The 27,685-nt window shown below is 38.5% G+C and overlaps 1 protein-coding gene across 5 annotated transcripts in view; it reads right to left on the reverse strand.

Annotated features, from left to right (window-relative positions):
• RGS7 (regulator of G-protein signaling 7) overlaps positions 1-27,685 on the reverse strand; it is a 590,904-nt gene that overhangs the window by 81,290 nt on the left and 481,929 nt on the right. For all 5 annotated transcript variants that reach the window (XM_011955683.1, XM_011955682.1, XM_011955681.1 and 2 more), the window contains 3 exons: positions 19,903-19,967; positions 18,309-18,385; positions 18,120-18,201 (listed from right to left, as the gene is read on the reverse strand). In XM_011955683.1, the coding sequence (XP_011811073.1) occupies positions 18,120-18,201; positions 18,309-18,385; positions 19,903-19,967 (224 nt within the window). The remainder of the gene's footprint in view (positions 1-18,119; positions 18,202-18,308; positions 18,386-19,902; positions 19,968-27,685) is intronic.

A 27,685-nucleotide genomic window follows, 5' to 3' on the forward strand; every position in this document is an offset into this window, starting at 1 on the left:
GTTGGAAGCTGAGATAGGATCAGAGCTAAGACTTTTGAGCCAAACAGCCAAGTTGTGAATACAAAGAAAAAGTTCCTCAAAAGCACTTGAAAAGTGTTACTCTAGTGAACAGACAAATGATAAGAGAGCAAAACAGCCTTACCGTTGATAGGAAGAGGTTTGAGTGGGCTACATAGAAGATCAAAGCAGCCGAAACATTCCCTTAAACTAAACCTTAATCCAGAGCAAGGTCCTAAGTCATCACTTCTATGAAGGCTGAAAGAAATAAGGAAGCTGCAGAAGAAAAGTTGGAAACTAGCAGAGGTTGGTTCATGAGGTTTAGGAAAAGGAGCCATCTCCATAACATAAAAGTGCAAGATGGAAGCAGCAAGTGCTGATGGAGAAGCTACAGCAAGTTATCCAGATCTAGGTAAGATAATTGATTTTCGATGTAGACAAAAGAGCTTTCTATGGGAAGAAGATGCCATCTAAGACTTTCATAGCTAGAGTGGAGAAGTCAATGCCAGGCTTCAAAGCTTGGAAGGACAGCTGACTCTCTTGTTATCAGGTAATGCAGCTGGTGATTGCAAGTTGAGGCTAATGTTCATTGATCATTCTGAAAATTCTAGGGCCCATAAGAATTATGCTAAATCTACTGTGCCTGTGCTCTACAAATGAAACAGCAAAGCCTGGATGATAGCAGATCTGTTTACATCGTGATTTACTGAATATTTTAAGCCCAGTGTTGAGACCTACTGCTCAGAGAAAAGGATTCTTTTCAAAATATACTCGCTCACTGATAATGCAACTGGTCACCCAAGAGTTCTGATGGAGATGTATAAGGAGACAATGTTGTTTTTCTACCTGCTAACACAACATTTAATCTGTAGTCAATGGATGAAGGAGTAATTTTGACTTTCAAGTCTTATTACTCAAGAAATGCATCTGTAAGGCTACAGCTATTGTAGATGATCAGATTCCTCTGATGGAACAGGGCAAAGTAAATTGAAAACTTTCTGGAAAGGGGTCATCATCCTAGATGCCATTAGGAGCATTTATGATTCACGGGAGGAGTCAAAATCTTAACATTAACAGGAGTTTGGAAGAAGTTGATCCCAGCCCTTAGGGATGATTGAGGGATTCAAGACTTTGGAAGAAGTATGAGATGTGGTGGAAATGCAAGATAACTAGAATTAGAAGTGGAGACTAAATATTTGACTGAATCATTGAACCTCATGATAAAGCTCGAACAAAGGGACAGTTGCTTCTTATGGAAGAGCAAAGAAAGTTGTTTCTTAAGATGAAATCTACTTCGGTGAAGATGGTGTGAACATTGTTGAAATGACAACAAAGAATTTAGAATATTATATAACCTTAGTTGATGAAACAAGGACAGGGTTTGAAAGGATGTATTCCAATTTTCAAAGAAGTTCTACTGTGGGTAAAATGCTATAAACAGTGTCACATGCTACAGAGAAATCTTTTGTGAAAAAGAGTCAATTGCTGTGGCAAAGTTTATTGTTGTTTTATTTTAAGAAGTTGCTACAGCTACTCCAACCTTTAGCAACCACTGCCCAGATCAGTCAGTAGCCATCAGCACTGAGGCAAGATCTCCCACCAACAAAAAGGTTACAACTTGCTAAAGGCTCAAATGATTGTTATCATTTTTCAGAGATAAAGTATGTTTAAATTAAGGTAGGTGCATTGTTTTTTAGACATAATGCTATTGCACACTTAATAGACTACCGTATAGTGTAAACATAACTTTTATATGCACTACGACACCAAAAAATGTGTGGATTTACTTTGTGATATTTGCTTTGTTTCTGTGGTCTGGAATTTAACCCCAAATATCTCCAAGGTATGCCTATACTTCCTGTACTTGTTGCGATTATTATATGGTAATTTATATAAAGTGCCAGAAATAAAACCTGGTACCTGGTGAATGTTCTCCAGGCACGAATAAACTCATTGTTATTATCTACTGCCCATCTTTTTTCCCAACCTGGTGAAGACAGAGGTATTGATTCTCCAATGTTGGCTCTGCTCTGTGGAAAAGACCTTCAAGGACCCAAGAATATAGAACCTCACCCTTTCCTCTCACAATCAAAAGCAAGTAAGAGCCAAACAAGACACAAAGGAAATTATCAACATACACATTACCTTTCCCTGGCTCTAAGGCACACAAGCAGCAACTCAGGCTCAGGGATTCCTGGCGGTTTTGTGTTGCTTTAAGTGGCACTTTCCTGGAAGGTGAAACTTGATGAAGGAAAAGACCAATTTCAAGTCATCTGGATCACAAGAAACATTGTCTGTGATTACCCTCGTCAGCGTGTGTTAAGAACTGGTGGTGAAATATCAAGTTTTAATGAAGGTTGCTAAGTAACCACTCAATTATATAAACCTTTTCAAGTGCATTTTTTGGTATTTTTAAATAATGAGGCAAAATGTAGGACATCATATGAATAACTAAGGTAATGTAACTACATGCATGTTTTAAGAGATTTCTAGGCCTGATTTTCTCAGAAAAAATTAAATATATCATTTCCCAGGGAAAATATTGTCTGTCTTGGAGAATGTATCAAAGTTGCAATCACTTCTCTTAAAGTAGTAAATAAAGAATAGCTTTATCAGAAACTACTACAGTGGAATACAGACATTTTTAGGGGAATTGCTTCTTCAAGATAACCAAGCATGTTAGCAACATGAAATAATTTTAGCAAAAATTATATTACTTGCATTGTGATAACCTCTCTCAACCATAACATAAGATACAACTTCTTGGTCCAGATTAATATGAAAGCTACATTTCCAACATTTGATATAATGAAGCCAATGATGGGAATCAATTGAAAATTTAACACCACTCCTCACAGTAACAACAGTCAGAAGAACAAACAATATCACTTGCAAAAATTGGTTCAATCTGTGAACTGATAAAAGGCAGCAGTCATTACATGTACTACCAGATTTCAAAGCATGTTCTGGCCTGGCACGGTGGCTCATGCCTGAAACCCCAGCACTTTGGGAGGCCGAGGCAGGCAGATCATGAGGTCAGGAGATCAAGACCATCCTGGCTAACACGGTGAAACTCTGTCTTTACTAAAAATACAAAAAACTAGCCAGGTGTGGTGGTGGGCACCTGTAGTCCCAGCTACTCGGGAGGCTGAGGCAGGAGAATGGCGTGAACCCGGGAGGCGGAGCTTGCAGTGAGCCGAGATGGCACCACTGCACTCCAGCCTGGGTGACAGAGCAAGACTCCGTCTCAAAAATAAATAAATAAATAAAATAAAAATACAATAAAAAATAAAGTATGTTCTTCATTTTAGAAATGGCAAATATGTGAAAATCCATGCTGATTATGAAATATGCAAAAAACATTCAGGAATGTTCTCTTGGGAACACTTGTGGAACCTCCTTTCTGGAGCTATTTCAGAGAAACGTCACATATACATTTTTGAGGCTGAACAAAGATAATAATTGACAGAGACAATTTAGATGATTGCTTTCACTGTGTGAAAATCACACCCTGGTCTTACTAAATACCACATCACTGGCTAAAAGAGAATCAGGCATTAATTGTACATGCAAAATCACGGACTTTGATCATGGGAAAAGATGGTCTTAAGGAGCAAGCTTCACTCTTGATAATATAACTAGAATTTAAATCTCTAACTTTTTTTCCTCCCTCTTGGTCATCTATTCCCAGTTTGCTTAATTTCATATAAATCTGTAATGTATCTAATTTTTAAATTTGAATTCAGAAAACAAGCGTTATGCACTATCTCGTTTTATTAAGTTGGCTGGAATATAATGCTCTCAAATTTCAATCTGAGCTCCTTTAATCAATAACACTCCAATTTCACCCTCTCCTAATGCAAAGTACTGAATAGTAGGGGACAAGATCCAAGTAATGACTCAGGAGAGGAGACGCTACTCCTTGTCTGGACTTTTCAGAGGGCAGAGATCTCCCTGCCATATGATGCCATCCACTGGACAATTAGAAGGATGAAAACAGTTTTCATTCAGACAAAATCTGCCTCCTTTCATCCAAAGCAAAGCAGGCTAATCTTACTCTTTTTTTTTTTTTCAATTATACTTTAAGTTCTAGGGTACATGTGCACAATGTGCAGGTTTGTTACATATGTATACATGTGCCATGTTGGTGTGCTGCACCCATTAACTCACCATTTACATAGGTATATCTCCATATCTCCTAATGCTATCCCTCCCTTCTCCCCCCACCCCCCGACGGGCCCCGATGTGTGATGTTCCCCTTCCTGTGTCCAAGTGTTCTCATTGTTCAGTTCCCACCTGTGAGTGAGAACATATGGTGTTTGGTTTTCTGTTCTTGCAATAGTTTGCTGAGAATGATGGTTTCCAGCTTCATGCATGTCCATACAAAGGACACGAACTCATCCTTTTTTATGGCTGCATTGTATTCCATGGTGTATATGTGCCACATTTTTTTAATCCGGTCTATCATTGATGGACATTTGGGTTGGTTCCAGGTCTTTGCTATTGTGAATAGTGCCACAATAAACATACATGTGCATGTGTCTTTATAGCAGCATGATTTATAATCCTTTGGGATACCATACACTCTGCATGTTCTGACTATTTCCAGGCACAGCAGAAGCATGCCTACCTTCATCTCAGATGTTATGGGTCAACCATGAGGATTTAAGGATATTTTATCCACAAATTTTCAGAGTATAAATGTGACACTTTCTCTTTATAGAACATTAAAATGGCCTATGATATCAAATATCCCAGAATAGTTATAATCAACATTCAGTATATTATCTCTTAACTGTTTAGGTATCTATTTTTATAAACAAAATTGGGATCATATTACATATAATTTTATATTTAGATAATTTCTTCCTTTTCTTCTTTGTTTCCTCCTTTTTTTTTTTTTGATGTGATCTCACTCTGTCGCCCAGACTGGAATGCAACGGTATGGTCACGGCTCACTGCAGCCTTGACTTCCCAGGCTCAAGTGATTTTATTTCACGTTTCAGCATAGTTTTTCTCCACATCTTTCCAATTCTTTAAAATTCTCATTTCGAGTTACACAATTTACTATCTTGTGGATATATCTTATTTAACCACCCCAATAAGTTGAATAGTTATGCTGTTTCAAATGTTAGCTACCCTGTTTAACCACTCTAATTTTATTGTATAGCTCTGGACAAGTTAATCTGCTTGTGAAAAAGATTTTAACTTTTTAATTCATACTGTCAAATTCATTTTTACACAGATAATACCAATGCTCACACCTATCATAGCATTTAGAAATACTTGTTTTTCTATTGTTCTTGCCAGGATTGCATACAATTAATTTGAGATTTTAAAATAAAATATATTGAAAAAAATTGTCATCTCTTTGTCTCAATTTATGACTAGAAAGGTTAAATTCTTTTCCCAATTTTTAATAGCCATTTATATATTTTCTTTTATAAATGGTCAGTTTAAGTCTTTTATCTATTTTATGTGAAATCACAATACTTCTGAATTGTTTAATTATTTTATACATCCAGAATATCAAAATGTATTTGTTTTCTTGCTCCAAGTATTTTCAGATTATTTTCATGCCTTTCAATTATATTTTTAAACACAAAAGTGAGTTTTTAATAAAATGTATTAGCTGCTTATTTTGTGATTTATTCTGCTGTCTTTATGCGTGAAAAGTTCTCTAGATCCTAACATTAGCTCAATGTAAACCTCTATTTTAAAATAGCTATATTCATAGCTCTACTATAGGTCTCATCATAGTATTTGTATAATAATTATACATTTAAGCCCCTGTTCTACTTATTCTGGACTCTGAGTATCTTAGTCAGTGGGGCAGTATTTCTCATCTTTTTGTCTTCAGCCTTTACTGTTCGAAACTATAAACGCTGGCTGAAAGATATACTAAATGAATGAATCAACAGTGTAATGCACAGATTTTTTTTTTCAGTGAAAATCAAATGTACCACTTTACTTCCCTCATTCCATTTTTTTCTTGCCAAACTATTGTATTAATAGTATAGTTAGAAAAAATGTATTCCACAGGAATAACGATATTTTATCATATACTTGTTTGTTTAAAGTACACAACTAATACACAATCATGCCTCAGAACAACATTTGGAGTGTCCACACAACTGTGGTGCAACTAATCCTTCAAAAGGGAATTTCGAATTTTTAGCATTCTCTGAAGAAATATTTCGCATGTATTAATTCTTATCCAGGAGAAATCATTGGCAGGATTTCTCATCATAATATTCATAAGGAGAAAAATATTTCTCTTATGATTAGTATGATTGTTCAGAGAAAAAAAATCTGAGTCATTTTTGTGGGACTCTGCTTCTTTTCAAATCACACTGATCAAGTCAAGAACGAATCTACCAAATAAGACAGACAAAGCCAAGCACACTGAGTAAAGCAGAGAACCAATACACGCGCTTTGTATTTTACTTCAAGGTCTTGTCTATACGGCATACGAAGACACACAATGAAACAACCATCAGCTTTTCTATATAGGTGGACCTGATGTTAGGCAAGTCAAATTCACTTTTATCTGCTGGTATCACCACATGATGCTGTTTTGTTCTTGGGGTCAGAGATTTTGTTGAGTTCATTATACTCTCCTATGATGTGCCCTCTGTTTCACTTTGTAAAAAAGTTATATCTCTATTTTTTTTTTGTTATGTCGTGGACTTTATTTTTGAGTAGTTTAGGTGTACAGAAAATTGAGTACAGAGTACAGAGAATTCCTGTAAGTCCCCTCATCCCACCCCAAAGTCCCCTGTATTAGCATCTTCTCTATTGATGTGGTACATTTGTTTCAGTTGTTGAACCAATATTGATACATTAATAGTAATTGAATTCCAGAGCTTGCATTGGGGTTCACTCTTGGTGCTATATACATTGTATAGGCTGTGACAAACGTATAACAATATGTATCCACCATTAAGGTATCTTACAAAATATTTTCACTGTCCTAAAAATCTGTGCTCTCCCTCTTTATCACTCCCTGCTTCCCTTCAACCCCTCATCTTTTTCCTGTCTCTGTGGTTTTGCCTTTTACAAAATGTCATAGAGTTGGAATCGTAACTAGCCTTCTAAAACTGGTTTCTTTCATTTAGTACGATGCATTTAAAGTCCTTCCATGTCTTTTTGTGGCTTGATAGCTCATCCCATTCTATTACTGAAAAACATTCTGATATGGTTTGGCTGTGTCCCTGCCCAAGCCTTATCTTGAATTGTAGTTCCCGTAATCCCCACGTGTCGTGGGAGGGACCTGGTGGGAGGTCACTGAATCATGGGGGTGGTCACTCCCACGTTGTTCTCATGAGAGTGAGTGAGTTCTGGAACTGTGAGTCAATTAAACCTGTTTCTTTTATAAATTACCCAGTCTCGGGTATGTCTTTATTAGCACCATGAGAACGAACTAATACATGTTCCATTGTATGAATATACCATAGTCATTTTTTGAAGGACATCTTGGTTGTTTCCATGTTTTGGCAACTATGAATAAAGTTGTCATAAACATTTGTAGGTTTCTGTGTGGACATTAACTTTTCTATTCATTTGGGGAAATCCCAAGGGGTGTGAATGCTATGTTCTGTAGTAACAGTTCATTTAGTTTTATAGGAAACTCCCAAATTATCTTTCAAAGTAGCTGTACCATTTTGCATTTCCACCAGCAGAGAACGAGAGTTCCCGATGCTCCACATCCTCACCGGCATTGGATGTTGCTAGTGTTTTGGATTTTAGTCATGCTAATAGGTGTGCAGTGGTATCCAATTGTTGTTTTAATTTAGCCCTAACGACATATGCTATTGAGCGTCTTTTTGCTCTCCGTGTATGTTCTTTGGTGCAGTGTCTGTTCAGATCTTTTGCCCGTTTTTAACTGGCTGTTTTATTACTATTGTTGAGTTTTAAGAGTTATTTGTATACTTTGGATACCAGTCCAAAATATCAGGGTTTTTTTTTGCTAATATTGTCCCAGTCTGTGGCTTGAATTCTCATTCTCATAACAACGTCTTTTATAGAGTAAAATATTTTAATTTTAATGAAGTCCAATTCATTAGTTTTTATAATATGGATTTATGATTTTTTCTTTTTAGCTTGTAGAAGTAATAGATTACATCAATTGATTTTCAAATGTTGAACCAGTCTTGAATACTTGGAATAATTCCCGCTTCACTGTGGTGTAAAATTCTTCTTGTACATCACTGGATGTGATATCCTAATATTTTGATGAGGATTTTGCATCTTTGTTCATGGGAGACACTGGTGTGTAGTTTTCCTTGCAATGGCTTTGTTTGTTTTGGGTATTGGGGTAATGCTAGCCTCATAGAATGAGTTAGGAGGTAGCCACTCTGCTATTTTCTGGAAAAGATTGTAAAGAATTGATATAATTTGTCCCTTAAATCTTTGCTAGAATTCATCAGTGAATCCATCTGGGCTGGTGCTTCCTGTCTTAGAAGGTTGTTAATTATTGTTTCAATTTCTTCATTTTATTTATTGTTTTTTAAATTTTTGAGACAGGGTCTTGCCGTGTTGCCCAGGCTGGTCTTGAACAACTGGGCTCAACTGATCCTCCTGCCTCAGCCTCCCAAAGTGCTGGGATTACAGGCACAAGCCATCACTCCTGGCCTAATTTCTTTAATTGAATAGGCTAATATTTAATAATAGATGTTAAGATGTAGGCCTTCTCATTAATACATATAGACCCATATATATTATCTATTTTCTTGGTAAGCTTTGGTACATTGTGTTTTTCTTTCTTTCTTTCCTGTTTTTTTTTTTTCATTTTGGTCCATTTCATCTAGGCCTTCAAATTTCTGGGCATAGAGTTGTTTAGAATATTTCATTATTATGCTTTTAGTGTTCACAGAATCAGTAGATATAGACCCTTTTATATTTCTGATATTAGTAATTTGTGTCTTCTCCCTTTATTCCTTAGTTAACCTGGCTAGAGGTTTATTGACTTTATTGGTTTTTTTTCTCTACATTCTCTTGCCATTCTCATTGATATCTGCTTTAATTTTTTTTTTTTTTTTTTTTTGAGACGGAGTCTTGCTCTGTCGCCCAGGCTGGAGTGCAGTGGCCGGATCTCAGCTCACTGCAAGCTCCGCCTCCTGGGTTTTCGCCATTCTCCTGCCTCAGCCTCCGGAGTAGCTGGGACTACAGGCGCCCGCCACCTCGCCCGGCTAGTTTTTTGTATTTTTAGTAGAGACGGGGTTTCACCGTGTTAGCCAGGATGGTCTCAATCTCCTGACAGCCAGGATGGTCTCGATCTCCTGACCTCGTGATCCGTCCGTCTCGGCCTCCCAAAGTGCTGGGATTACAGGCTTGAGCCACCGCGCCCGGCCGATATCTGCTTTAATTTTTATCATTTCTTCTCTTCTGCTTACTTTGGATTTAACATGTTCTCCTATTCCTAGTTTCCAAATGTGGAAGTTTAGATTACTAATTTTAGATCTTTCTTTCTTCTAGTACATATACTCAATGATATAAATTTCCCTGTAAGCACTGCTTTCACTGGATCCTGAAAATTTTGATAAAGTATATTTTTATTTTAAATTAGTTTGAAATATTTTTATATTTCTCTTGAGACTGCTTCTATGACCCACATGTTATTTGTGTGTTGTTTAATCTACTAGTATTTTGAGATATTCTAGCTGTTTTGATTTCTAGTTTTATATCATTTTGGTCTGAGAACATATGTTGTGTGATTTCTATTCTTCTAAATTTGTTAAGGTGTGTTTTTTGACCCAGGGTGCAATCTCTTCTACTGTGTGCTCCATGGAAGCTTGAGAAGAATGTATATTCTGCTGTTGTTGTATGAACGTCAGTTCATATCCAGTTGATTGATGGTGTACTTCAGTTAAACCTTGTTCTTAGTTCCTTACTGATTTTCTGCCCGCCTCAACTGTAAATTACTGATAGAGGGGTATTAAAGTCTCAGAATATACTAGCGTATTTATCCATTTCTCCTTGCACTTCTTTCAGTGTTTGCCTCATACTTTGATGCTCTGTTGTTAAATGCATAGACATTAAATATTATTATGTCTTTATGAAGAATTGATCCTTTCATCATTATGTAATATTCCTCTTTATCTCTGATAATTTTCCTTGCTCTGAGGTTGGCTTTGTCTGAAATTAATCTATCTACTGCAGCTTTCTTTTGATCAGTGCTAGCATTTAACTTCATATTTAATGGATTTGCACACACACACAGGCACACACATGTGCACACACACACAAATATACACACACACACACTTGCTTTGCCAGGCTCTTCTATACAAATTTATTTGAAGAAAAAAAGATATATAGGGACATTTATGAGACTATAAGCAAGATAGAAGGACAAGAGACCTTCCAAACGGATAACAAATCCCCTTTCACTCTCTATGCCTTGCTGTAACAAACTGTCCTTGTCTCAGGGTTTATGTATCACCTTTAGCTTAATGAGTTTCAGAATCAATTCTATATCCCGAAACATCCCTCAAATTTTGGTCTCATGTCTACAACTATTGACAAGATCTGTCTCCATCTGAATGTCATGTCATCACACTCAGCATGCCCTAAAACAAACTCACTGTTCCAAATCTGCTACGAACCCTTAGCAAAATCCTTTGCAAATTTCGTATGTCCACCATTTTCTCAACTACTCAGACTCAATATTTTGCATTAAGTTGCATGCTACAAAATGTTAGGTTTCGGATAGGGAATTGAAGACAGACTCTCTGCTCTTCAAGAAATAGTGGTCTGATAGACATTAAAACAAGTGTTCTGGTCAGTGTCAACAAAAATGCTACAAAATGCTGATTACATATGGGTTTTAAAAAGCATAAGTAAATCAACTATTCTTACTACTTTGTGATTAGGATTTGCTTAAATTCAATTCAGGAAGAATTCAATGATTATTGTTTCTATATTGAATATTCTGATGAAGTATATTTCCATTTCTCTGCTTAAGCATTTTTATCCATGACGTCTTTGTTGAATGCTTGGCATGCATTCAACCCTAAACTAACAGGCTTGGGAAGCAAAGAAGGTGATCTAATTCTTGTTGCTTCAGTGCTGGAAAGAACTCTGAAAATTATGAATCTCATTCTCTATCCAGTGATTGCCTTTTCTCCATTCTATTTCTGGCTCATGACTTCTAATCTATACTTGAATTTATCATTTGCATCATTAGAAGTTGGCAATGACCTTTCGATAGCTTTGAGTGTTAGGAAGCTTTTATATTGAGATTTTATTTTCCAGTCATTTTCACAGTAGTCATACAGAACCCAATGTGTGGTAAACTAATAAACTTTATTCCAAGTCTGCTCAGTAACATTTCAAAGTAGGAAGACACTTTCCATGGGACTTCGCATTCCTAGGGTCTCTAATCTTATTAATAATCTCACAATTTTTTTTGTTCTTGCTTTTTTTAGTTTGCCTCTTTACTGTCCATCCATTCACATCTTAACTCCAGCTCATCCACGTTCTTTTTAAAGTATGGTGTAGAGGATGGGGCACAAAATGCTAAAATTGAGTTTCTTCAGAACTTTGACAACTAGAAGTTTCACTCCAATTTAGCTAGATGTTAAAAATCCTGTTAATACAGGCTACTAATGCATTATTCTTTGTGTGTGTGTATGTGTGGGGCTTCATTAAATTATTGAAACATTAAATACCCGAGTCAACTCAAATACTATATTATCTTTGTCATACTACAATCCGGTGTATTTCTCCCACTATATTATTCAGTAGTTAGTTTCTGGCAATTCTGTCTGGAGTCGTTAGTAAGTGAAGAGTTATGACCTTAATTTTTTTTCTGGAGTAAACGCTGACATACTTAGGAGGCTAACTTTATTTTATAGAGACATTAAGTACTAGAATGCTTATTCTGTGTCAATCTGACCTAAAAATGACCTCATGGTTTTTTGAAAAGTAAAAAATCATATTATGTATATTTTCTACACTCTAGGTAAAATGCACATAATATATCATATTTTACATTAAACTAACTTTAAGTATATTTTAAAGATTCTGAACTGTTATTTCAAATTTCCCTTTCCCCACTACATTTCTGGCTAATGGCTTCAAATCCATTCTTGAGGTTGGAATAATAAATGCTCGTGTCAAATCGAATCAAATAAAAGTATTCAAAAGGCAAGGTAGCATATCACCTTTACTTGAATTAAAAGCTTCATAAGGATCAGCTGTTATCTGTTATATTTTTTATTGAAAGGTATAATAGCAGAACTGTGAGAGGGAAAGCAAAATGAAAAACATTCAACAAAAATGCTGTTAGGATAACTCCATTTCTGGCTTTTGAAAATAAAGATACTTTATATATTTACGAAGGCAAATCGATTCAGGAAAATATAATTACATAACTTAAAAGTCTTTCAGTTAGATTGTGTGACAGATCTGTGACATTTAAGTATAGAGCTTTTTATTCTAATGGGAATATCAGTCTCAAGACTTTTAAAATTGATAGTGATGACTTCATATTTTTCAATTAACCTTCTGAAAAACCCTAACAAAAATAAGACCCTACTTTCCTATCTCTTTTTTGTACTAATAATTTCTGTAAACTAAATATGTGCGTATGTGTTTGTTTGTGTGTGTATTTTAGAGACAGGGTTTCACTCTGTTACCCAAGCGCAATGGCGTGATATAGCTCACTGCAACCTCAAACTCCTGGCCACAAGTAATCCTCTTAGCCTCAGCCTCCTGAGTAGCTAGGATTATAGGCATGCACCATCATACCTGGCTAATGTTTTGTAGAGATGGAATCTCACTATGTTGCCCAGGCTTAAATATAGTTTATATATTTAAAAAATTTTAGGCCAGGCATGGTGGCTCATGCCTGTGATCCCAGCACTCTGGGAGGCTCAGGTGGGAGGATCACCTGAGGCCAGGAGTTCGAGACCAGCCTGGCCAACACAGTAAAACCCCGTCTCTACTAAAAATATAAAAAATTAGCCGGGCATGGTGGCACGCACCTGTAATTCCAGCTATTCAGGAGGCTGAGGCAAGACAATTGCTTGAACCTGGGAGGTGAAGGTTGCAGTGAGGCAAGATTGTACCACTGCACTCCAGCCTGGGTGACAGAGCAAGGTTCTGTCTTTAAAAAATAAATAAATAAAAACAAAAATAAAAAATAAAAATGTAGATCCTTCTTGAAATAATAACATATATAGGTTGTTACACAAGATCATCATAACTAAACATTGAAGATAGGACTTACCAGGCAGCCCTGTTGGCAATGGCCCTCTAGGGTGTATACTGTATAAACATCCCTGGCAGGGACGTTCTACACGTTAGCTGGATTTCCCTAGGTCAGGGGTGTGTGGCCTATAATATATGAAAGATGCCCTGAACTCTGGACTTTTAAAAACAGTAAAATATGAAAACCATGATAAAATACAAAAGGACATCTATAAATACAGCCATTTTATAAGAAGCAAAAGGATATATGAAAACCATGAGTAAAATATAATAAGACACCTATAAACACAGCTATATCCTATGTGGACTATTGCATTCTAACTATTTATTCTTTCTTTTTGCAGGATAGATACATAAAGTCAGGATCTCATTCTTGCTGGAGCTACTTTCTCTGCCTGGATCCACAGCACTCTTTAGTTCCAGGCCTGGTCTCCCACTGCTAGCTCTGAACCTTAGCAAGTCCTATAAATAACACGAACATCTGTATCTCCCTTCAGAAAACAAATAGTGCAGTCATACTCATCCTGCTGTGTTAATGATATGTTCATAAAATGCGACACTGGACTATGAGTTTTAGGAATCAAGGAGTGTGTTTTAGTCCACTTTTTATGCCTGGCCTTAGTATAATATATGGCACATATTGACACAGAATAAAAGGTACCATTACATGATACCTTTCCATACTGTATCAATATGTATCCCATGATCCACATTCCATATTATGGGAAGGGTGGCAATGCCTTGTTTTACGAGTTTCAGATTCAACCTTTGAAGGAAACATGTTTCAGCCATTGCATTGGCAGACGGCTCCAGGACATACATATTTAAATAACAAAAATATTGGGGGTAAAGCATTCCCCACACAGTTCAAAAAGTTCCATAGGTGGGTAAAGGAACAATCCCTTTGAAGAGGAAAGTCAACCCAGTCTGACTTATTTCAGGTAAACAGTTTGATAAAGACCAAGAAAGGCTGCTTTGTTCAAAGTCTTGCGTTCCTGCACCTAGAGGACAGATTCTACATTCCAGAATAAAGGCTTAAATAAAAATGCAAATATACAGGAAATAAAAGAGTTCAAAAATAAAGGGTACTAAGAGAGAGGGCTCATAGATGAGCAATTAACGCCACGGTGACCACATCGGCCTTAAGTCAAGGTCAGCCTATTTCATGCAAAGTATCCCTAAATGGAAGAGTGAGATGATAAGGCTGGAGGAAAAAGGAGATGACTATGGGAGTGGTCTTCAGAGTTATTCTGGTCGGAACCTCAGAACTAAAGACAAAAGTTGTGATGCTCCTTGATTGTACTCTGCGAGATTCACAGATGTCATTAAAACCATGAAGTATAGCAGCTGCATTTGCGTTATCTGTTTCCATATTCCATTTTTTTTCTCTATCCTTTTTTGTGCTACTCTCTGTTTCTGTTCACGAAGAAAGCTGAAAATTTATTGTCTTTCACCTGTCAAGTGAGATTGCTAAAGTGATTTGCCAGCTGCTTTTACCCAGGTGATCTCATTTAATGTTCAATCAATAGTGCAAGGTAGGTAGATATATTTCCATTTTATAAGTGAGACTGCTAAATCTCAGAAAGGGCAAATCCCTGTGCACGGTGGGCCTCATAAATAACGGAGTCAGGTCTGTCTGATTCCCAAGCCCAGCTGCTTCTCACTCTGCCCAGGTCTCCCTATTCCCTTTTCTACTGGTCGTTGGCTGACATAATAAAAACTGGAAGTGTACACGATAGGACAGTGTCTCAGATAGGGACATCTTCTGGTGAGGGGTGGTATTGCAATATTAGGCCCCAGGCCACACCAGACTAAGCCTCTGGACAGTTTGAGATACTCTGTGTACTCTGTGGTATTTTCCTACACATGGTCTAGGATTCTAGGTTGCTTGGGTGGCAATAATTTGGCGTTAACATGCCAGGCCTAGCTTCCTAGCTTCACAGGTCCTGTCTAGAAGACACTTAATTTTTACAGTGAATACTACAGGGTACAAAGAGTCTTTCATTACAGCCACAGACAGGACAGACTATGAAGAAGAAACTGAGTTATAGAAATACCTATTCACTTTAACTCTGGGATATAGGATTTAGGGTCTAAATATATTAGGATTGATTATGACAACTGCAGAATTCATTTCTAGGGACAAATGTAAAAGTGTAGACATTCTTAGAAAGTATCACAATATTGCTGTTTTCCCCTATGCCACTTTTTCTTCAGGGGGCCTAGTTATCTTACAAAGTTCTTGTCATTGCTTAGCTAACACTACAGCCAGCAAATAGAGATAGAGCTTATGTGTTTGGCTGAGAAAATAGCATTAGGAGCTCTTTTAGGAGAACCTTTCTGTTAATGTCCCTGTCATCATCATCTTTGTCTATTAACTCAGAGTAAGGACCCAAAAGACTAAAAACAAGATAAACACCAGCACCTGTATGGCAGACACAACCTTTGGACAAGTGTCAGCATTTCACGAGTGCCTGAGATCACTTCAAAATGTTTATATTTTAAAAAAGCCAGGAGGGATTACCTCTAAAGTAATACAGGAAGTTACAATGTAAGAAAAAGAAATGGTTGAAGGTAGGATTGGTTTAGGTAAATGCCATCCTCAGAGGCTCATGACAACCCAAAGCTCTATTTTCCTCTAGAAAATAAGTGATGATGGCCAGGTGCAGTGGCTCACGCCTGTCATCCCAGCACTTTGGGAGGCTGAGGCGGGTGGATCACGAGGTCAGGAGATCAAGACTATCCTCGCTAACATGGTGAAACTCCGTCTCTACTAAAAATACAAAAGATTAACCGGGCTTGGTGGCGGCGCCTGTAGTCTCAGCTACTTGGGAGGCTGAGGCAGGAGAATGGTGTGAACCCGGGAGGTGGAGCTTGAAGTGAGCCGAGATCACGCCACTGCACTCCAGCCTGGGTGACAGAGCGAGACTCCATCTCAGAAAAAAAAAAAAAAAAAATCAACAAGGGAGATGGAGCCAGTGGCTTCTGGGTGGTTTCTGCCTCCAGATCCTCCTTGGGATGACTTTCTAGTTGGAAGCCTAGTGAAGGATGTGGTGGAGGCCTCTTGGATAACACTCATATGTGCTCCTTGCTGGTGGGAGACAGGAAAGACTAGTGCCTGGCTTGCACTGGATAGAGGGAAAGACAACTGGGATCAGATTCTGCCTCCAACAGAAGCACACAAAGGCCTTAGGCAGTGGAGCAGGGGAGTGTTTGAGGTGGAATCATTTGTCATCTCTGCGAGCATGGGTCTCAGAGCATGAAATAGATGTGGGCAGTGCAGGGGACCTGGCATGGTGTGAGTCCTCTTGGGTTGCCAGGAGGAACCAGGCCATGGAAGCCAAACGAGGCTAGAGATGAGCCACCAGATGTCCAGGGGACAAAGTGGATAAGCATAGGAACATAACACATTGACTGGTTTCTAGAGGTTGCTTAAAACAAACAAAAAAAATAAAAATCCTACTTAATGTCCTTGCAATAGCTATGTACCTGACCTCAAAATCCTTTTTCTTCATGAACAATAAAACTCACACTGAATTTTCAGTAGCAAAACCAGTTAATTCTCAATTCTAATCTTTTCAGAATTCAAAAGAGAGAACAAATTCAATATAGCATTTAACAATTGCATTGCTATCTGAAGCTGAAATATGTACATATATAAACAAACCTTTGGAGACTTTCTACTTTGGTCTGATTCTGAAGGTAGTTGAGGAGAAAATTGTAAAGTATTCTTATCAATCTTATTTGTCTTTCATGCTATGAACCTATTATTTATTCTAATAATACTTATATAAATATTATTCTCTAGTGCCTTGTCTGTATTTAAATAAATCTACAGAAGAAAACGATATAGCATCAAAATAGAAAGAAATATATGAAATATATGGTTGCTGGTAACCACTGTTTAATTTCATCCATACAGTTTTCTGGTATTAATTAAGGATATTCATTAATGTTACTCTGAGGCACATAGTTTAACATTAATAAGGAAGAAAGCCAGCTAAGTTATTACATAGAGATCCAATATTGTGTCATTAAAAATGTGGGCTGATTTGAATTTGAGCCACAGGAAATGTTAGACTGTGAAAGTCAACAACCGAAGCAGGCTACTAATAGGTTTTAAGAAAAAATCAGGCTGGCCATGGTGGCTTATCCCTGTAATCCCAGAACTTTGGGAGGTTGAGGCAGGCAGATTGCTTGAGCTCAGGAGTTCGAGACTAGCCTAGGCACCATGGTGAAACTCCATCTCTATCAAAAATACAAAAAATTAGCCGGGCTTGGTGGCACATGCCTGTCGTCCCAACTACTCGGGAGGCTGAGGTGGGAGGACGGCTTGAACTGGGAGGCAGAGGTTACAGTGAGCCAAGATCACGCCACTGCACTCCAGCCACAGAGACAGATCCCATAAAAAAAAGAGAGCGAGAAAGAAAGAAAGAGAGAGAGTGAGAGAGAGAGAGAGGGAGGGAGGGAGGGAGAGAAAGAAAGAGAGAGGAGGGAGGGAAGGAAGGAAGGGAGGGAGGGAGGGAAGGAAAAGCAGGGCAGGATTAACATCTTGACTTACACTTTTACTATAAAGCTAGAAAAATGTAAACAATAAAACATGAAAAACTGTTTTGTTGCAGAGGTTTTTCTTTCAAATGTATACAGAAGCATTAGATACCTCAAATAGCAAGAGAGTAAGCAAGCGTTATCATGGTGGGAAAATGCGTGGTTTTATAAATTAAATATGATGCTACTGAGCTCTAGTCATCCTACACAAAAGTGGTGATCTTTTCTTAACGAATTCACCAAGATACCGTGGGGAGTGCAAGGGGTCACTACAGGCTTTCCCTTACTTTGGTAGGGCACCCCTCTCTTCCCACAAACAGAGAAGATGGATTCAAGATGAGAGTGTGATGCTTGCTTACCACAGGCCTGTGCACATCCCAGAATGCTCTCTCTTGGCTGTCAAGGATCTTCCTTTCAATCTTGTCTCTCTTCTTGTCCACTCTGTCAACACGGTAACAATGGATAACATTTAGTATTAATTGTAGTGCCTCTCTGGACAAAAAGGCCACAACTTGAACAAATCTTCCAAAAGACTCACAAGGACTCACTTTGCTTGTGCTTCTGCTTGCATGAAAATGAACTCCCACTTCCGGGCAAACGCTCTCTGCAGCCTGGCCAGGCTCTCCTGAAAAACACACCCCACATGAAGACATTCAGTGTTCTTCTTCACTGCTCTCTTCTAGCTTCGTTACCACTTGTATTTGTCAAGGAAACAAAGAGAGAGTTTCTAAAGCCCTAAGTGTACCGTGGTTCTCAATGATAAGTCACGTTCCCTGAATTCAGCTCACCTTCATATTGTCAGTCTCAGAGGAAGCAGAAAAACCTGTTACAAATATCAATTTTTTGAATTACTGACTTCGGAGAACAGGACTAAAAATCCAATGTGTATCTGCAAAATACTAAAATTACCTGGTACATAAGGAGGTGCTCCAGACGAACCCATTGGATTTTTCCGTACCCACTTTCTAGAGGAACGGAACAGCAATACATTCCCACTACGCATGCAATCAGCCTATTCAGTTCCTGACAACACATGTAACCCGTGGCGGCCCACAGCCTATCCCTACACAATGCTTGGAATTCAGTAAATCTAACATAGCAACCATCTGCACAAATGACAGCAGATGACTTTTATCTGCTGATCATCACCGTCGGCAGATAAAACGTTGGCAAAACCCACTCTTTCCCAGGGTAAATGGCCTTTAATCCTCAGAGTTTGGATGTCTTCACTATGTAGGATGTATCTGACATTCTGACAGTTAAGTCGATTTTAGAAAATAAGATATGCTTCCCTCTTACACTTTGAGTTTATGTATTTAGAGTTTTGCCACACGCAATGTGAATGAAGAGAGGAAGTAAGTAAACAGGGATTCATGAGCCCACTGTGATGCCAGATCCCTGGAAATCTGACCCTTCAGATCCATGAATGAGGCTGGGCGCGGTGGCTCACGCCTGTAATCCCAGCACTTTTAGGAGGCTGAGGCGGGTAGATCACCTGAGGTCAGGAGTTCAAGACCAGCCTGGCCAATATGGTGAAACCCAGTCTCTAGTAAAAATATAAAAATTAGCTGCTGGGTGTGGTGGCTCATGCCTGTAATCCCAGCACTTTGGGAGGCCGAGGCAGGTGGATCACGAGGTCAGGAGATCGAGACCATCCTGGCTAACATGGTGAAACCCCGTCTCTACTAAAAATACAAAAATTAGCCAGGCGTGGTGGCGGGCGCCTGTAATCCCAGTTACTCGGGAGGCTGAGGCAGGAGAATGGCGTGAACCCAGGAGGTGGAGCTTGCAGTGAGCCAAGATCGCACCACTGCACTCCAGCCTGGGCGACAGAGCAAGATTCCGTCTCAAAAAAATAAAAAAAAAAAAAATTAGCCGGGTGTGGTGTCACACACCTGTAATCCCAGCTACTCCAGAGGCTAAAGCAGGAGAATCACTTGAACCTGGGAGGCAGAGGTTGCAGTGAGCCAAGATCATGACACTGCACTGCAACCTGGGTGACAAGAGTGAAACTCCATCTCAAAAGAAAAGAAAAGAAAAAAGATCTATGAATGGAGAGTTAACAGCCTGCCCAGAGAAGACTGTGGGTCTTACTGCTGTGCCTCCTATGACTGTCCTTGCCAGAAGGTCCTTGGTACTTACAGCCTCATAGTCTGCGAGCTCCAGTCGTGCCTTGTTTTGCATTGTTCTCTTACAGAGGTAAACGGCTGAAAAAAAAAAAAAAACAATCATTTCTTGCCTGCTTATCAACACCATGGCACTATAAGTAAAAGTACAACATTACAAATCAAGACGATTGCACTTTTTTCCCAAGTTGTAAAATTTGATCATTTTCTTAGACAAAAATAATTCTGTAATAACATTATTACTGAAATTCAAGCATCATGGTATTTATGGTATCCTAATAAATATGCTAAGAAACTTGGTAACTTTTTTTTTTTAGAGATAGTCTTACTCTGTCACCCAGGCTGAAGCAAGTGTAGTGGCAAGAGCCTTGTTCATTGCAGCCACAAACTCCTAGGCTCAATCGATCCTTTTGCCTCAGCCTCCCGAGTATCGGCATGGGACTATCGGCATGAGCCACCAAGTCTAGCTAATTTTATTATTATTATTATTATTTGTAAAGAGGCTTCTTGCTTTGTTGCCCAGGCTGGTCTTCAACTCCTGGGCTCAAGTGATCCTTCCACCTCGGCCTCTCAAAGTGCTGAGATTATAGGCATGAGCCATAATCATTTAAACATTTTTATTAAATGGTCATCACAGTTTTTAACATCTTCAACAAATAAGAGGAGAAAATAAAACCTTTTAAAAGGGTCACCAAATGAACTTAAAAATCCATATATGCAAGTAAAATCATTTTGCAAAAAGGAAATTATTGGCACATTCAATGGTGTCCAGATTCTACTGTCAACGGAAACAATCTGTTCATGTACACTGAAGACTTCTTGGCATCTTCTTTGCTTCATTTCACAAGAGTCCATCTTCCATTGTTTGGTCACTAGGAGGAGGGTATAACATCTTACCTACCTTCCACAGTATTTCCATTTTCCTGAGGAGTCAATGGCCTGGGCTGCCATGGAAAGTCCATCTGGGCAGCAGATTTATAGGAGAAGGTGGTGACAGCAGTGTTGCAATTGAGCACATTTCTTCAATTATTTCAGGGTATTCTAGTGACTCTCATGACAACCTCAAGGCATTTGCAGCCCTCTGGTAGAGTCCCAATTGCCAGAATATTTTTGTCATTTTTTTCACTAAATATGCATGATATTTGAGTCTCATGAAACTCAAGATACATTATATCTGTTGTAGATGTTGAGTAAATGCATTGGATGAGGACTGTCAAATATTACTTATTGTAAGGCCTTGGAAATATCACCTTTGCACTACACTGTGCCACCTTTAGTTTTGGATAATGACGTCCAGTTGGTATCGTTAAGGAAACATACTACACAGAAAATTTGAGACCGGTGCAAACAGGGACACTGCTTACTCAATTTCTGTAAGGTTTCCTGTAGGAAAGTCAAGATGAAGCAGAGAGCCAACCACAGAATGATGCTGACATTCCTACAAAGGCTAAGAAGCCAGTATATTGTATTAGAACACATCTTTGTACAATCTACCATAATCATTTTATTGTTCTACTAATATTAGTAATTGTTAAAAGTCAGACTTCATAAACAAAAGTGACATGATGTGTTCATTTCCTAATTCGTCATAATTGATGCTCACTCCCGAAGGACCTCTTACTATAGAGGCCGTTGTGACTTGAATAAAATATCTAAAATGTTCTAAGCAGTTGTAAAAGAAATTGAAGCGCATGTGAAATACCCCTGAGGGTGTCTCTTCATGAGAGAAAGATCGAATCTTCTTAAATATCTAATTGAATAATTTCAGCTTTCCTGCGGAATTACCTCTAATGAAATTTCAAGCCCCAGCTACGCCCTCCATCAGTCACACCTCCTGTGTCCTCCTGCATCAGCTTCTCCTTGCTTTATTGGTTCTGTCCATCTAATCTTTATTACTTGCAAAATCGGCTCCCTTTGGGGAAATGTTTCTCACCATTAGCTACACTAATGCATTAAAACAGGAGTGGAATGATTTTGTTTTTTAACATGACTGCTCACAAGGACATTATGCATCCTGTAATACAGGTGCCCTATCATGTGATTTTTCTTTAATTCCCTAGGAAACAAAACGCAGGTGTGGGCAGACAGTGCCAGGCATAAAGTAATGGTATCACGAATATTTGTTGAATAAGTGAATTAATAAATGAATGAATAGGATATCTTCAGAAGGAGCTGTTTCGGGGTCAAATCAACTTAAGTGATAAAATTTCCCTAAATGTCTACTTGATTCTTTGGTATAAAGAAAGACAGGAAGCGGGGCCTGGTGGCTTATTTCTGTGGTCTTAGCTACATGTGGGAGGCTGAGGAAGGAGGATTATTTGAGACCAGTAGTTCGAGGCTGCAGTGAGCTATGATTGCACCACTGCACTCCAGACTGGGCAACAGAGCAAGGCTCTGTCTCTTAAAAAAATAAAATAAGGGCCGGGCGCGGTGGCTCAAGCCTGTAATCCCAGCACTTTGGGAGGCTGAGACGGGCGGATCACGAGGTCAGGAGATCGAGACCATCCTGGCTAACACTGTGAAACCCCGTCTCTACTAAAAAATACAAAAAACTAGCCGGGCGAGGTGGCGGGCGCCTGTAGTCCCAGCTACTTGGGAGGCTGAGGCAGGAGAATGGCGTAAACCCGGGAGGCGGAGCCTGCAGTGAGCTGAGATCCGGCCACGGCACTCCAGGCCGGGCGACAGAGCAAGACTCCGTCTCAAAAATAAATAAATAAATAAATAAAATAAAATAAGAAAGAAAGAGGCAAAAGGTACAAGTCTGAGATACAGTGGTGATCTTTTCTTAACGAATTCACCAAGATACCGTGGGGAGTGCAAGGGGTCACTACAGGCTTTCCCTTTTTTTTTTTTTTTTTTTGGCTTTGGTGAATTAACTATAATTTGCTGATTTTTCTATTGGGATATTTAACATTTTTAAATTAAACTTAAGGCCCATTAATATATGAGAGATAAAAACCAATGTTAGGTATGTATGTAGGAAATATGTATTTTCCCCCAGGTTTTTGGGAAAACTTTACTAAACAACGCAGACAATATTCAGCATACTTAAGTAAATATTGATTTGGTGTATACACACACACACACACACACAGCATCAACAGTACATGGTCTGCAATCTGCTTTTTTTCACTTAAAATAACATTACTGAGATTTACCCAGGCTGTTTTCAATAGATGTAGCTCATTTCCCTTAACTGCTATAGTCTATCCTATGAATGTAGCTCATACTGATTAGTCATATTCCTATTACTAAATATGTAGGTTCTTTTTTCTTTCTCTTTTTTCCTTTTTCTATTACAAAGAATGATCCAGTGAAAGTTTCTCTAAGCATATATCCCTAGAAATGGTATCAAGGGGTTGTGGCGATAAGCACAGTTTGAATTTTATGACACTGCCAAAATTGTCCCATAATACTTGTCCAGTAATGTACGAATATTCCTACCCTCATTCCAGACTTGAATTTTTGCCAATCTGGCTTGAGAGAGGTGTGCTAAAGTCCAACCCCTTCAGTAGATTTCTGTGTCTGTTTTCTTTTATCTCCAACGTTTTCATATCACAGATTTTAATTTAAATAATGTCTACAAATCGATTGTCCCCTTCACTAATGTGGGCTCAATTTTATACATTTTACCTTGGATTATTTTTTACTTGACCAATATTGCAAGTTCAAATTTTGTTTTCTGAATGTATTTGCCTGGTATATCTTTGTCTCACCATTTATTTGAAATGAGTCCGTGTGTTTTACTTCTCTGTCCTCTGGAAAGATATTCATGGATTTTATTTAGGATCAAACCTAAAGATACTTGTTCTTTCTACAGATGAATTTAAAAATCCCCATTCATTTTTGAAAGTTGTTTGGTATTCCTTTCCTCAAGTCTCCATCGGTCTCCCTCTCTCTGATGGTATTTCTTTTGTTTTCTACCTTTTGTTAGACGGAGTGAGTTTTCTTTAATTCCTACTTTTATAATTGGAAAGGGACAAAATTTGTTACCATTCCATTAGTGGCCATTCTCATATCTTTGTACAAATGCTTAAATATGTATTTCTTGAATTTTAATCTCAGAAATGAAACACTGCTTATTATTGCTTCCCTCCATAAATGATGGAGAAATTAGCATATCTTCACTCCCTCCAGTCTTTCCGACTTTTTAATTACTAGAATTTATCATAAACTCTGTCATAGTTTTAAAAAATAATTATAGCATTCACATTCCATTCAGGAAATATTTTTATCACAATTACTTAGATTCTGCAGGGCATGCAGAGAAAGCTGGCGTCTTGGAAAATTAAGGCCAGAAAAATTTGTCTTGGAACAGTGGATTTTAAAAAAAGTCTACGTTTGCTGAAATTATTTTATCAAACCTCAGATGCTCCCAAATTGGGCATTTCCTATCTTATTTTATTTCATTTTATTATTTTATTTGAGACAGGGCCTCCCTCTGTCACCGAGACTGGAGTGCAGTGGTACAATCATTGTTCACTGTAGCTTTGACCTCCTGGGCTTAAGTAATCCTCCTGCCTTAGCCTCTTGAATAGCTGAGACTCACAGGCACATGCCACCATGCCTGGCTAATTTAAAAAAATTTTTTGTAGAGATGGGGTCTAACCACATTGCCCAGGCTGATCTTAAACTCCTGGGCTCAAGCAATTCTCCTGCTTTGGCCCCCCAAAGTGCTAGGTTTACAGGCATGGGCCATCGCTCCTAGACCTATTTTAAGTTACTCTTATTTCAGGTCTTTGGAGTTTGCTTGCTCATTTATAAGTGAAGCTGCTACACTGGTGAAGTTGAAATAGAGACAAATACTATTAATCTTGGGTTTCCCATTACAGCCGTTGACCAGCCACTGCAACAATCCTTCAAGGCCACGGCATTGCTCTCCTCCCAGTGTCTCCCCTCTACCCTCGAGCTTGCTCCCCAGTGTCTGAGAGAGCCTGTGCTGCTCTGTAAACTGAGGTCTCGGACAAAGCTTTCTCTTCCGGTGCCATGTTCATGCCTAAGAAATCTTGCTCCAAGATGGGGAAAGCCTTTCTGCCCCCCCAGGACAACTTATTTCCAGCCCTCATGTATCACTATGGGGAATTCCTACTGGGGTTGGTCAGAATTCCATCCAATGCTAATTTCTCGAGAAAGTCTGACACCACCATGTCCTTTCCATTTGGCTAAATTTTACTGATTCCAGAAAAATGTTAATTTTTCAAATGAGTAGTGTGTGGTACCATTCTAATTTCTACCCTGTTCTAATAATTCATTTTCCTGTAGTTTTGTTTTCTTTTTATTCCTTGCAGGAAGAGGGAGAGAAAAATTTTGGTAAACTTCTGGAAAGTATGGTGTATTAGTCAATTGTTACTTGTAACATCAACCCCAAGACTCAAATATATTTTGTCATTATATTTATGCTGAATAGACCTATATTTAGAACCACAATGATTTTTGGATTAAGAAAAACACATACTGCAATTATTCTTATTTTCATGCTAAAGAAAAAGATAATTATGTTCTTTAAAAACAGAGTTTTCATGGAATACTATGCAGGCATGAAAAAGGATGAGTTCATGTCCTTTGTAGGGACATGGATGAAGCTGGAAATCATCATTCTGAGCAAACTATCGCAAGGACAGAAACCAAACACCGCATGTTCTCACTCATAGGTGGGAATTGAACAATGAGAACAAATGGACACAGGGAGGGGAACATCACACACCGGGGCCTGTCATGGGGTTGGGGGTGAGGGATAGCATTAGGAGAAATACCTAATGTAAATGATGAGTTAATGGGTGCAGCACACCAACATGGCACATGTATACATATGTAACAAACCTGCATGTTGTGCACATGAACTCTAGAACTTAAAGTATAATAATAAAAAAACCCCAAGGTTTTCAAAATAATTCTTCAAATAAAGTTATTTTAAATTTAATGTTAATAGAGTACTTTAAAATCTAACATTCATTTAAAGATTTAGACATTAGCAATGTACTTATAAGAATGAAGAGTTAAAGAATAATTTGGAGAATTTTATATTTAAAATTTATGATTCAACAGCAACGGAAACATTTATTAAGTGCAAGGGAAATTGAATCTTAAAACAACTAGAGATAATATTATAAAAATCATTTTTAATTATTTAATTTTCTGATACATAGTAATAATAAAGACTGTCATAAAGTAAGAGTTAACTACTATATGGGATCATATACCTTGATAAAAGAAGATTTACTAGGATAAGAAAGGTGTACTATGAACACTGAATACCTGGACTATAAAAATCTTTTGTGTTTTTTGAGACAGAGTCTTGCTCTGTCGCCCAAGCTGGAGTATCATAGCAGCATCTTGGCTCACTGTAACCTCCACCTCCCGGGTTCAAGCGATTCTCCAGCCTCAACCTCCCGAGTAGCTGGAATTAAAGGCACACACAGCCACGCCCAGCTAATTTTTGTGTTTTTAGTAGAGACAAGGTTTCACCATGTTGGCCAGGCCAGTCTCGAATCCCTGGGCTCAACGGATCCACCCGTCTTGGCCTCCTGAACTGCTGGGACTACAAGCATAAGCCACTGTTCCCAGCCTGTGCACATCTTTAAATACCCTCCTGGGAGGTGGTGGCCTTAAGGAGAAAGAATTCCTTTAGGACAGTTCTGGAATAACAGCCAGGAACTATTAATATGAAAATAATTAGACCTGTGAATTTCTGTTTCTCCCGAAGGAAAGAGAAATGCCATTGAATGCTTCTACCGTGAGCCTGCTTATGATTCCGCTCTATCATAAGGTGGTTACATGTATTATCCAGAGCCTTAAATTAACAATCCAAGAAAGAAGCTCTTGTCCTCTTTATTTAATTGACGGTGGTGATGAAACCCAGAGAGCCCAAGTCCTCTGTCGGGGCCACAAAGTACATTGGCAAGTCGGAGGTTCTCGAGTCTCAGTGATCACAAAACAGACACGACACACAAAACGTGACAGCAGCGGCAATGAAGGAGACAATTCCTCTCTGGCTCTCAGTGCTGAAAAGGGAGAAATATGCTTCTGTTCTTTGAAGCATTCATTTTTCTTGGGGTCCATGTTTCTTCATTTCTTAGAATATTGCTTCTCCTTGTAAGAACTGTTATTGTCATTCTAAATGTTTCCTGATTGAATTCAGCTCTCTGTGCATTCATCCCTAAACTACATTACAGATTGTATGTTACCCTTACTCCCACCATTGAAATTGCTGAAGAAACAAAATAAAGCCATTTAATTTACCCTTTTATGGTAAATATAACAAAGTCACTGTAACAAATCTGAAAGGTGTGGCTGCTTTTCTCACATTGATGCGTTTTGGAAACTTGTAATTCCTTAAGGCATGGCGGATACTTTCTTCTTCCCAAATGTACTTTCTTCACCTCCTTTAAACCTCTCATTAAATCCTCATTATTTGCTGATCCCCTGTTTGGAAATTACCTACTTACTAAAATTTCTTTGTAGCCCTCAAATCAATAACTCATGGAACTTGCATGGTTCTTCACAGCCATTCAGAGTGGCAAATTCTCGAGTCACCTGACGGTCAGTCACATGACCAGCTGATGTCAACCAGACAATGCTTAGCCTCCTGTTCCAGCTCTCATACTGTAAACAAACATCCTTTTTGTGGGACATGTGGTGCCACATTTTTTGCATTTGTGCTTTTGGTTGATAATATTGCTATTTAAAATGGCCCTTGGGCATGGTGTCTCATGCCTGTAATCCCAGCACTTTGGGAGGCCGAGGCGGGTGGATCACCTGAGATCAGGAGTTCAAGACCAGCCTGGCCAACACGGTGAAAC

Source organism: Colobus angolensis, unplaced genomic scaffold, assembly GCF_000951035.1.
Source record: "Colobus angolensis palliatus isolate OR3802 unplaced genomic scaffold, Cang.pa_1.0 Scaffold40, whole genome shotgun sequence".
Classification (NCBI taxonomy): domain Eukaryota; kingdom Metazoa; phylum Chordata; class Mammalia; order Primates; family Cercopithecidae; genus Colobus; species Colobus angolensis.